The sequence below is a fragment of the Xyrauchen texanus genome, chromosome 7, assembly GCF_025860055.1.
Source record: "Xyrauchen texanus isolate HMW12.3.18 chromosome 7, RBS_HiC_50CHRs, whole genome shotgun sequence".
NCBI classification, from domain to species: Eukaryota; Metazoa; Chordata; class Actinopteri; order Cypriniformes; family Catostomidae; genus Xyrauchen; species Xyrauchen texanus.
In genome coordinates, this window is record NC_068282.1 from 13,879,848 (window position 1) to 13,893,441 (window position 13,594).

The window sequence follows — 13,594 nt, forward strand, 5'->3', positions numbered from 1 at the left end:
CTTTGTCCCCCCCCTTCGGGATTCTGGGAACCTAAAAAGTTTATGACGCTCTATATGGGGAGTTGGGGAAGTCTGACGCAGCCTGCTGCTTTGGCACACAACTGCCTGCCCGCACCTGCATCAACAGTCTCCTAAGCAACCAAATTGGCCCAGTTGCTAGGAAGGGTAGAGTATCATGGGGTAACCTCGTAGTCACGACTAGTGGTTCTCGCTCTTGATGTGGCACGTGGTAAATTGATCGCGAAGGGTAGCATGAGCATCCACATGCGGAGTCTCAGCGGTGTCATGCACAACGAGCCACGTGATAAGGTGACCGGAAATTTCACAAGCTGCTTACAAAAGTTCACGTTTTAAACACACTGCCTTCTGGCTTAATGCAAATATGCAAATAATAAATATGTTAAAGCTGCAAGTTTTTATTGTTGCAGGAAAGTGAGTACAGTATGCCATCCCAGATGTGTATGACTTTCTTTCTGTTGCAGAATACAAATTATGATTTTTAGAATAATATTTCAGCTCTGTAAGTCCATGCAATGCAAGTGAATGGGTGCCAAAATTTGACGCTCCAAAAAGCACATAAATGCATCATAAAATTAATCCACATGACTTGTCGTAAGCAATATGATAGGTGTGGGTAAGAAACAGGTCAATATTTAAGTCCTTTTTTGCTAGGAATTCTCTACCTGCCCATTAGGAGGCGATATATATGAAGAATGTGAATAACCAAAAAACACAAGAAGAAGAATGTGAAAGGGAAATTTAAAGTGGAGACTGGCTATGCAGGGAGAAGAATTTATAGTAAAAAGGACATTGTAAGAGCATGGACCAAAAGAGTCAACAGTATGTAAAATCTTTGTTTGAGTTCAGCAGATGAAAGAAAGTCATACACATTTGGGATGGCATAAGGGTGAGCAAATGAAGATAACATTTTCGTTTTTGGGTGAACAATTTCTTTAACAAACGTGATTACCGGCGCTTAAGCCATGGCTACAAGGGGGCCCACAACTCCCGGGGTGGGGGGGCAATTTGTGGCATCCATCACCCATTTCTCCCCTGGCAGCATTAGGGGAGGAGCGCATGTGAGCACGTTTAGCAGGAGATGACGATATAAACATAGAACAACAGCAAAAGCCATCTGTGTAGTGCATCACCTTACAGTTACACCTCTGTTTTGTGACTGTATTCATTTTTTTTTATTATTTAACTAAATGTTCAATTTCCTTTCTTTCATCTTTCACTGTGTCCTCCTCCTTCTCCTCTCAATCCTTCTCCTTCAGCATGTCTGTTTGATGTGACACATTTCTTTGTCCATTAGGGCTGTTCTGCTTTGCCAAAATGAGCCAATTCTCCCAGATTCCAGCCACCAGTGACAGCATGAATATATGAATATAAACCAAGTTCTATGACTCATATTTATAAGGCTTTTATAAGAGCTAAGTCTGTTACAGTTGAAAGAAAAAAGAGAGAGATTAAAATGAAATTTTAGTAACAAAAAGAGAAATAGAGTGGACAAAATCATGGATTCAGAAGAACATAGAAGAAAAAAGTGCTGGACGATTTACTGAATTTAAACATAATATTGACCGAATATATGAATGTCAAATTATAAGCAATATAATGTGATATTTAATTGACAATTATATTTCCTAAAGACCTTGTCATAAGTCTTTTCACGCATTTCATTTTACATTTGTTAAGACAGAGATCGCATATTTAATTTGAACTTCAGAAGCAAAAACTGCGTTAAAAATGTTACATTATTCCATTTTAAAGTACTGATTCAACTATTTGTTTGCATCATCAGTCAAAAATGTGGCACTTTTTATATATTAAAATGCTTTGATTTCTGTTTAATTTGACTTTTTTATTTTTATTTTGTTATGTTGCATCTTTATGCCCAAAAATCTACAATAAAAAATCAAATCAAACTCCATACCCCTAAATGACAAAGCAAAAAACAGGTTTCTGATAACTTTATTAAAAAAAAAAAAAAAAAATATCACATTGACATAAGTATTCAGACCCTTTGCTATGCTACTTGATATTTAGCTCAGGTGCATCCCATTTATCTGGATCATCTTTGAGATGTTTCTACACTTTGATTGGAGTACACATGTGGCAAATTCAATTAACTGGACATGATTTGGAAATGCACAGTCTACATAAGGTTTCACAGCTGAAAATGCATATCAGAGCAAAAACCATGCCATGATGACAAAGGAACTGCCTGCAGAACTCAGAGACAGGATTGTGTCGAGGCACAGATCTGGGGAAGTCTACAAAAACATTTTTGGCTGCATTGAAGTTTCCCAAGAGCACAGTGGCCTCCATAGTTCTTAAATGGAAGAAGTTTGGAACAACCAGGACTCTTCCTAGAGCTGGCCACCTGGCCAAACTGAGCAATCGGGGGAGAAGGTCCTTAGTAAGAGAGGTGACCAAGAACCCGATGGTCACACATGTTGAGTTCCAGTGATCATGTGTGGAGATGGGAGAAACTTGCAGAAGGAAAACCATCACTGCAACACTCCACCGATCTAGGCTTTATGGAAGAGCGGCCAGATGGATGCCTCTCATCAGCACAAGACACATAAAAAAATCACCTAAAGGACTCTAAGACTGTGAGAAACAAGTCTCTCTGGTCTGATGAAACGAAGATTGAAATATCTGGCCTTAATTCCAAGCGTCATGTCTGGAGGAAACCAGGCACTGCTCATCACCTGCACAATACCATCCCAATGGTGAAGCATGGTGGTGGTAGCATCATGCTGTGGGTGGTGTTTTTCAGCAGCAGGGACTGTCAGGGTTGAAGGAAAGCTGAATGCAGCAAAATACAGAGATATCCTTAATGAAAACCTGGTCTAGAGCACTCAGAACCACAGACTGGGCTGAAGGTTCACCTTCCAACAGGACAATGTCCCTAAGCAAACAGCCAAGACAACGCAAGAGTGGCTTAGGGAAAACTCTGTGAATGTCCTGAGTTGCCCAGCCAGAACTCAGACTTGAAAATTTCGTTTTTTAATCATGCACTGAAATTCCAAATCTTTATCAATGGTGTAGAGCAACATACCTTTGCCAATGAATACTTCAAGTGCTTTAGTTATTGATTTATGTATGTTTGAATTAGCACTGAGTGCCCGCTTAAAAACGCAAGGGAGTGTGTGCAGTTTCGTGCTCGTGCTGCGATTCTTTGCGCGCTAATTAATTAGAATATTCAATGTATTACCAACATTTTGACAATGTTTTTTGACCATCACTATTGTAAATAACTGCAAATATAAAATGTTTCCAAACAGGAAACTTGAATAACGTAACATCTTCTTTCCCAGCTGCTTTTCTGCTTCACTTACAATATTCAACTACACAACAGTGTGTTCTGAACTGTGATGTCATTAACTGATTTAACATACTTAGAGTCAGGGCCATAGCAAGGTATTCTGTGCCCCCTGTATGTATATTGCTCTGGGCCCTTTGCTAGTTTTATATTTTATATTTTACTGTATTTTACGGCATAAACATTTTTAATCTACTTAGCAACAATGGATGTTTGGCTGACATGATGATTCCTCTGATTGAAAAAAGACCCTCTTGAACAATTTCTAGGAAATATATAGATGTGTTTATATATTGGATGTTTGGCTGACATGATGATTCCTGTGATTGAAAAAAAGACCTTCTTCAACAATTTCTAGGAAATATAGAGATGTATTTATATATTGCCAAAATAATAGCTGTAGAGCACAGCCCTATACATGATGAAAAGAAGGAGAAAGAGATCAAATAGGGAGACGAAAAGAAAAAGTCCTTCAAAATGAAGCTTCATTATTTGTTTTCCTGCTCTTGAGGGGCCTGAAGGTGACCTTGTTTATGAAACAGATTTTATTGCAGTCAAAGGAGTGCCACAATGTGTGTGTGCATATTCACACCAGTTCGCACATAAAGGTATACACAAACATGTGAAGGTTGCCGTGTGTGATGACAGAATCTAAATGCTAATTCTCACGTGATGTCATTATTCTTCAGGAGTGCTAGAGGCTCTAGTTCTCTCTTTCTCTCTCTTGCTTTCCCATTCCCCCTTCCACTGGGATATGCACTCCTAATCAGCTTCTCCACAGCTGATTACTTGTCTGAGGGGACATGGAGGCTCACATTTTCTGATTCTTTCTCTTATACACTCGCTCCACCACTCACGCTTTTTAGCTCGTTGTAAATCGGCATCTGATCCAATAATGGAACTTGGGGGCCAAAAATAGCAGCACATCATCTGCTTATCCCTAGAGTAACTGCCTCTGGCCAAATAAGAGAGTTCTAGTTGGAGGAAACAGCTCCTGAAGCTGTACTGCCATTAGAAAACCGCAACGTATCTATTCACTGCTGCTTTTACAAGGTACTGACAGTGTTTTGCATAGTCATAACACTATGACGTATACCTTGTTAAGTTAATACATCTATTATGATTTCATAACACAATTCTGATTACACACACACACAAAAAATACACACACTTGAGTCAATCGTGGACAGTGGTTCCATATGTCTTCAATCAATAGAACGCAATGAAATCAAGTTGTGAGAAAATGTTCTAGAATTGTGTTGCTTTACTACATTTTAATGATTTTTCATTTGTTATCATTAGTTAATGCATTAGGTATCATAAACTAACAATGAACAATATATTTTTACAATATATTTATCTTTGTTAATGCTAGTTAATAAAAATACAATTCTTTATTGTTAGTTCATGTTAGTTTATAATGCATTAACTAATGTTAACATACAGTTTACAACTTTAGATTTTTGCTATAAAAATATTGTTCATAGTTAATGTTAACTAATGTTTTTTAACTAATGTTAACAAATGAAACCTTATTGAAAAGTTGCTTGTACAAGCACCATGCCAGTAAGTCTATTGCTTTCAACGAGAAACCATTCAATGGGAAACCTTCGACTTCTGGTGGCCCTGTTCTGCTGGCGACATGGACTCTTGTGTTGTTGCTGACACATTGTTAACTGTTAAATGATGTTATGTCATGTTAGTTAATTAGTCCCTTTACGAATAATACGGACACAAGTTTTTCCTTTTGGTATTGATCATCGCGTACCTGGCTTCACTGTGTCACTCATACCAAATGGCGCCAAAGAGCAGAAACCCAGCGCTGACATATACAAGACATGATCTGCTGTTGCTCCGTTCTGTGGAATATAATGTACCTGTGGACTTGCCGGTGTCCTGAAAATATATGCTACCTTTCAGGATGTGCTACCAATGCTATATACGCATAGTTGTAGGGTTGGGGTTAGGGTTTGGGGCAGAGTTAGGGCTTAGTACAGCCTCACACCATATCACACTATCTGATATGAATGCTGGTAGCACATCCTGATAGGTATTATCTGCCTAAAAATATGAGGTTACCTAGGTTAACACATTTCATGCTGTTGTAGCACATACCGACAGGTTCTCCTGTGCCTCCCGACATTTGCTACCATGTTTTAACTTTACATATCACTGTTGTAATGTTGGTAGCACATCCTGAGTAGGTAGCACAGATTGTCAGAAGACCGGCATTCCTGAGAGCACAGCCGGTTAGAAGCAGATGTCGGTCGAGGAGTGGACAAATTGGAGGTGTTAGACAGCATCTTCGGCATTGCAGCAACAGACCTCCACTGCCAGCAATAATCCTAAGCAACGTTAGATCACTGCAATACAAAATTTAGGAACTACATATTAAAGCCAGGGCTTGTTTTGAGTATAGGGAAGAGGGCCTTATGGTGCTCACAGAGACCTGGATTCATCTGGAGAATGCCTGCTTGTAAATTGAGGTGGAAGGCTTCTCTCTTGTTCAAGTAGATAGAACTGTTACATCGAGGAAAAGTCAAAGAGACAGCATTTGCATGTTTGTAAACGAAAGCTGGTGCAGCTAATTCACAGTGAAAACTTTGGTATGTAATTCTGATATTTATTATTGTGCCTAAGTTTAAGACCTTTTTATCTTCTGCTGGAGTTTGGGAACATTCTTATCTGTGCGGTTTATGTCTCTCCATTGGGCAATCACTGCAATTTCGAACTGGTACTTTCTGGTTATGAACAGTATGTAAAATGCAATACCAGAGATAAAAAAGTACTTGATAAATGCTATGGAGACATAAAAGAAGTGTATACTGCTAGATCAAGGCCTCCCTTATCAAATTCTGACCAGACTGTTCATGTAATTCCAACATATAAGACACTTCTGAAGAGACATAAACCTAAGATTAAAAAGTGTGTGGTCCAAGGACAGTGTAGAATCTCTGAAGCTATATTTTCTCTGCACCGACTGGCATGTTTTCCACAGCATCAGCATTGATGAAGCAACTGTGGTAACTACGGATGCTGTATAGATTCTGTTCTGATTCTGTACGGACAATGTGGTCTCTAAAAAAGATGTGATTACTTACCCCAACAATAAACCCTACATAACAAAGGAGATAAAGGACTGTATTAACAGGAAAAACTTTGCTTTTAGAAATCATGATCGCTTAGCATTAAAAATCTGTTCAAAAATAATTGAATCAGTTACTTAGACGTGCTAGGATAAGACAAAAGCATATCCTAGAGAATAATTTTTATAGTTCAAACTCTAAATGGGTTTGGGACTCAACGAAATCTATAACTAATATGCATTCAGTGAAGAATATTATAACTACACATGATGATCTATAAAAGGCAAACAATTTAAATAATTTATATTTAAAAAGTTGTGCAGATGAATTGACCTTGGCATAGTGCCACATTTTTCAACAATCTTTAGACATCCAAACTGTTCCTAACTTTTGGGAAAAGCTGTTATTATATCAGTCCCAAAGAAAGAAAAGACTTAAGAAAATAATGACTTTAGACCTGTTGCACTAATGGCAATCTTAATGAAATGTTTTGAAATGTGCGTGGTGTCTATGTAAAAAGCAGATATCAGTAGTAAATTAGAATCAATACAGTTTGCTTGTAGACAAGGAAGGGGCACTAAGGATGCCATTAATAGCAGCATGCACTTGATTTCAAAACACCTGGAAGATCCTAGAGCTTATACTCGGTTACTTTTTATCGATTTTAGCTCTGCCTTCAATACGCTTCATCCTCATTTGTTCACTAAAAAACTTGAGCAGCTGAGTGTAAACCCATCAATTATCAAATCACATTCTTCTTTTTTAACAAATAGAATGCGATGTGTGAAAGTAAATAACAGTCTGTCACAACAAAAATTATCAGTACAGTACGGGTGTTCTACAAGGCTTTGACAGTTCACCAGTCCTTTTTACACTTTTTACAAATGAGTGCTCAAGCAGGCACTCACAGAATTATATTTTTAAATACTCAGATGACACTGCTATTTTGAGTTTACTTCACAAGCGAGACAATATCAGCACTATCTACCAGTCAGAAATAAGGTTGTTTGTTGACTGGTGTGATAAGAATTACTTAATAATAAATCAAAAGAAAACTAGAGGAGATTGTCTTTGATTCTACAGGCATAGGTAATCATTGTCACATGATTATACATGGCCAGCAAATTACACAAATGCAGTCCTATAAGTATTTGGGTATTTATATAGATAGTTCACTCACTTGGAATACACATTGTATAGGTATGTGCTCGTCTGCATCAGAGATTGTACCTTTTACATAGACTGTGTTTTTATGGAGTTGATAAGAAATTGTGTTTTTGAAAGTATTGTCTGGTACGGAATAACTGTATGGTTTGGGAATCTTACTGTAAAGCTAAAATCTAAGTTAATACATTTAGTAAAGACAGCAATGAAAATTATGGGACAGATACCACAACCTCCAGTCTCTATATGAGCAGTGCATATATGGCCAGGTGAAGAAACTTCTGAGTGATCCATCCCACTTTCCTTCTGGGAGAAGATACAGAGTTCCACATTGTAAATTAAATAGGTTTAAGAACTAATTTGTGCCTGTATCAGTGTGAATATTTAATAGCAGTTCACATTGATTGAATGTCTTTGTTTGTGCTGTACTGTGTGTCATTTTTAATGTTCATTTGAGTCCACACCAAATTTTCCCTTGGGGACAATAAATTATTCTTTGATTTTGATATGGACACAAATTAAAAGGATGGGAGTTTTTCAAACTGGATTTTTGTGCCCTTGAAGGGCACTGCAGAAAGAGGACACCACTCAAAGGGTCGTTACAAACTAAAGGGCCCAACCACTAGGGCTGCGAGCATCACCGTGACAACCGCCATGATGAGTGGTAGAGTTATGCATTCGCTTCATTGCAGATGTAAGCTATAATATTATATTTATGCGTATGGCTTGTTTATCTCTTATATTTATATGATTAAAAATATGATACATTTGAAAAAACTGATTACAAAATGTTTTACAGGAATTGTAGCTTTCATCTCTCGACATGCATTTTAGACGAAAAAAATATAAAAAATCCTTAAAATACTAAGAGTGTATCATTTGAATAAACAAGGTTTTATTCAACAGGATTTTTCTTCTTCTAAAACATTGTCTATGCATCGATTATATCTTGCAGTGTTTGTTAACAGAATCAAATAACAGCTCAATTACATTTGTGTGTAATTTCGTTGACGAGACTAACAGGTTCTGGATGGTGCGTCGTAAGGACGGAGAGGGAAAACGCAAGGTTTTTCCCGACAGTGAAGCTCTGTCATTCAACCAAAATTTGAGAACATTTCAACTTTTGCTGCAACGCACTCTGGTGTAGGCATCCATTGACCAATGGGATGCGGGACTAGTTGCACAGTGAAATCGGAAAAACATGGTGGACAAACACAAACAAGCAGTGAATTCATTCTCTGTCCTCTATTACATTTCTCCATCAGGAAAAATAATTATGGAGAGAGAGCCTGGATAAGAGTTTCAATGTTTACTGGTACATTGTCAAAAAGCTTTATTTTAAATATCCATCTCTATCCATGGCCTTTCAAACATACCTTTCGCAGCTCTGTCACTTGGAGTGAGTAGGGCATAGGGATGATCACTTTCAATTGGATTTCGCCCAATATTTTTACAATCATAAAGCTAGTTTCTCAAAAGATCTTGATAATTTTACTTGCTAAAATGTGTACACATTTGTAATTGTATGTTTATTTCTAAAGAAAGCTGTATTATATATTTATTACACATTTAATTCAATTTATTTAATCATCTATTCCAGTATCTGAAAAGAGATGAACTGAGCAAGATTTATTAGTTCACAGAGGTTTTAATATTTAATCTGTTGTTTTCTTACATTTGTGCTTTCCTTTTGTTTTGTGTTGATGGTCGACTAAAATATAAACCTCACCAACTTCAACTTTAATCAAAGATATTTCTTGTCTTTAGTGTTAAACTGTAAGCATCACACATGGTTCCGATTTAGTCAGTCAACCAAAAAAACAAAAACAAAAAAAAACCGAAGGAAAAATGCCACTTCAAAAGAGGCAATTGTGCACATAAAACATCCGATTAAACATTAACCACAACTAAATAATAAATGGTTCAAATAGAAAATCATACTCCAAAATGTCATGTGATGATGATGAAATTATACCTCAATATATACAATATATATATTTATACAATTAGATTCATGATAATAAAACTCTGATGCCCATCACATCAGTATATTGATGCCAAATGTTTCTCATTGAAAGCAGTGGGCATAAAGGGTGCTTTTGCCATCTACATAATGATGCACAGGGCTCTTGCACAAGGGTCAGTATTTGATGTCTTGGGAGTAAGAAGTTGGATATTTGTCCATTTTGAGTTTATAAAGTGTATAGAATGTGTCTTACGTTGGTTTGGAGGCCTCAGCCTGGTCTGTCTGTAGCTTCTCTCCACCCTCTACCTCCATAGTGCAGTACACGATGCGGTTGGGAGCCAGTGACTTCAACCCCTGAACTTCCATAATAACCACCTATATAGGAGAAACATTAATTGAAGAACATTCAGTTCAGTATTCTGTCTGCAGGTATGAGTTGTAAAACTTACATAAGTAGTCATACAGTCCCTTGAATAATGTTGTTATTTTCCTGTCATTACCAGTTAATAAGGAGCCCACCATCTCAACTTTCTATTCACATTATAAACTTTTATTGTTTTATTATTCAAATGTCATTGTGCCTGTCATTCATTAAATAAGTATTGTTAATGTTCCAGCAGAAAATCATTTCACACACCCAGAGCATCTTTAAAATCTACCAGCTCATAGCTTCCCAATACAAAACAAAAAAGACTCAACCCTATACCAAAAACACTGCTCTGTCAGCCACTATGACTACTAAAGTCTTGCTATATTACAATCAACTGCCCAGTAAAAATGAGCTAACTCCAGATGGTATAATTATAGTAAAAACTTAGACTGGATAGGCACTCGATATTCTCTAGGATAATTTATCAAAAATGTAAAATAACACATTTTTAATATACTGCAGTCCTTTCTGTCAGCAGACTAGCAGCCTATCTATAATTTATGCAATAGCAAGGACTGAAAATCCAGTGAAAATTTTAATCTCCAAGACGTATGTGTTAAACTAACACTGCAGTTGTTAATACTGCAAAATTTAACACTCTTTCTCACTCAAATTCTCCATCTAAACTGAGGGGTGTCTATTAATTCCCAATAATGAAAGGCAAATACTTTTAGACACTAGACAGCCAAAAGATTTGATCTGAGGGTAATGTTTAGACTGTGCAACAAGTGAAAACACTTTAATGTCTCTGATTGATTACGTAAGCAGTAAAACAGTATGTCCAATTTATTTTTGGAAATGACACTTTTTAAAAACTCAAGAGTGTAATTTCTGCACCACTAGAGGCACCAAATGGAAATGTAAGCATATTGATTGTTTCCAAAGGGGGTACCCCATTTGTTGTTCAAGCAAACAGGTAGTCACAGCCCAAACTCACGCCCTCACTTGAGACAGAAGCAGACATATCAGACAACTCAATCAATCAGAGCAATGTTTTGAAAGCACCACTTGGACATTGTGTTTACACTCTTTTGAGAAATCAACAACTTATTGTCATCTCTGCACAATACGCTGGAATAGGTTAAAGTACATTAAAAAGAAAGAAATGAAAAACTTAAACTTTAAGAACTATTAATTAAAAATACTGTAGCATTAAGTCAAAATAAAAATGTAAAGCCTTTTACTATCTTGAGATGCAAGTCTGAGAACACTGTTTTGAGATGATGAGTAATACAAAATTAAGTTTTTTTGTGTGTTTTTATTTTAAAGACCAAAAAGGTCTCTGACTTTAATATATAGTGACAACGCTGTTCACGGAACAGGTCAATAAAGGACAACTCTTCACAGTGTCAGAATGTAGAATTATTTTTGCTGAAATTATGTTAGTATGTCTGGTAGTTTGCTGCATTTAAGCTTTGTTAATAATAATATTTCAATGACAACATTTAGACAATTTATCATTGTTATACCTCAGTCATTCATATTTTTTTAATACCACACATAAAATGTCTCTACGACCTGACAGATAACACTGAAATATTTGTCCTGAGAAATCACACCTGATTCTGTGACAGCCCTAACGAGGGAGCTGGCCCACACTTTTTAAGCCAATAAGAAAAATAGCCATCAGAAACACACTGTAAATGTCTGTAAATCTCTTTGTGTGTTTGGGATTGTCGATATTGGGTTAGCTGACATGGCTTTAGGGGCGAGTTTTGGAGAAAAGGCATGTGGTTATAAACATTTTTGGCAAAATGAATTGCTTACTTTTATATTAAAAGTGATTACTTTTAAGGACCTATAATAAAACATAAAGAATTACACCTTTATGGCACAGTCACACAAAAATGTCACATAACTTCACCCCAAAAAAAGCACAAAATGAAAACACTGCCTGAAGAATAGAACAATTTCTACCTCGAGTGTGAATGACAGTACAACATCAGACTTAGAGAGCTGGTTTTCGTCTTCCTGTCCCATATCGATGATGGAGGTGTTGTGTCCCCTCTTGAGCTTCTGCAGTTTAAAATCTCCTCCCTTTGAGACTGGCATGCTCTCCAGGTTAGCCATCAGCTGGTTCACTGAGCTCTTCAGCTCCTCAATATACATAGCTTCCATCTCCTTTGATACAAACTTAAGGAATTTTCCAGCCTAATGTTTAAAAGAAGGAGCAAAAAAAAAAAGAAGAAGAAAATAATTCATTTAAAATATCACTTTAAGACAATATTAAAAAGCAAACAAAGCTTAAACAGCTTAAAGCCAGTTTTTAAATTGTCTAGATTGTATCCCATTATGGTAAAGCTTGTGTTCAGCTGCTTTGTTGGTCAGATATCTGGTCTCCCAGCATGACCATCTTACAAGCATCCAAAACAGAAAGCTTAACCAGCTTGACCAGACTGGGAGACCAGATAACGTCTAGGTTACGTATGTAACCTCCGTTCCCCGATGGAGGGAACGAGACGTTGTGTCAGAGAAGCGACACTAGGGGTCTCTCTTGAGCGCCGATATTCACCTCTGAACTATGAAAAAAGGCCAATGAGAGTTGGCAACCAGTATTTGCAACGTAACCTAGACGTTCCCCTTCTGTCGCTCTCTCCACGTTGTGTCAGAGAAGCGACACTAGGGGTCCACTTAAAAAGAGCCATGCGCTGAGTCGTGTACGTGATCCGCTGATACAGGAGCGAGCAGGTATTCCTACATGCAGAATGACCAACTGTATCAGGCTGCACGTACCCTTCCCCAATGCCCCATTTAAGCCATCAGGATTCCTTATCGTTACCCTGGAGGGAGGAACAAGGTGACGGCCGCCAACATGGGAACGGGCCAGCCTGGCTGGGCCTCTTTTCTCTCTATGTTTCTCGCATAGAGCAACTATGGCCGGGGCCCTTACACGCATTGAGGGAAGGGGGTCTTAGCCATTATTAGGGCGGAGAAGACCCTGCGGAGGCCACACCTACCCGGGAGGGGAGGCAAATTTTGAGTGGCAAATACATCGCATGGCCTATACTTAGGTCTTATGCGGAACAGTAGTGCGGTGGTAGATCCAGCCTCGCAGAGTATACAGCACGGCACCCGAGGCAGCTGTAACTGCCTAAGGAAAACACGGAGTCAACTCTCGTGAGGGGACAGAACCGTGTGGTTTTACACACAGGGGGAGTCCGAACAGGAGGCCTTACCTGTGGGGCACCTATACCAGTACAGGGTAGCTAGTGGTACCCGCAGTGGTTTGGGTCGGCGAGTTCCTCCGCAGAACTGCGACCCACGAGGGCTAGGGAGGAGTCAACCAGTGTCCCAAACCTGGGATCTCCTGGGAAAGAAGGCACACTGTTTCCCCTGGTTAGGGGGAAGGGCGCTGGGTGCAAGCGATTCACCCGTTCAGATCATGGACGTGCCACCGAGTTCTACGGGCTCGGTACCTGAGAGAACACGGGACGATACTGACTCAACTCGGAGATTGTAGAATCTCGCAAAAGTGTTAGGTGTTGCCCAGCCCGCTGCTCTACAAATGTCTGCTAGGGCAATGCCCCTAGCCAGTGCCCACGAGGACGCAACACTCCTGGTGGAGTGGGCTCGGACCCGCAAAGGGGGGGGCACGGCCTGGGTGTGATAAGCCAGGG

General features: G+C 38.5%; 1 protein-coding gene across 6 annotated transcripts in view; it reads right to left on the reverse strand.

Moving 5' to 3' along the window:
- Window positions 1-13,594, reverse strand: part of LOC127646169 (calcium-dependent secretion activator 1-like) — a 154,676-nt gene that overhangs the window by 60,475 nt on the left and 80,607 nt on the right. For all 6 annotated transcript variants that reach the window (XM_052129649.1, XM_052129648.1, XM_052129647.1 and 3 more), the window contains exons 5-6: window positions 11,895-12,128; window positions 9,801-9,922 (exon numbers count right to left, since the gene is read on the reverse strand). In XM_052129649.1, the coding sequence (XP_051985609.1) occupies window positions 9,801-9,922; window positions 11,895-12,128 (356 nt within the window). The remainder of the gene's footprint in view (window positions 1-9,800; window positions 9,923-11,894; window positions 12,129-13,594) is intronic.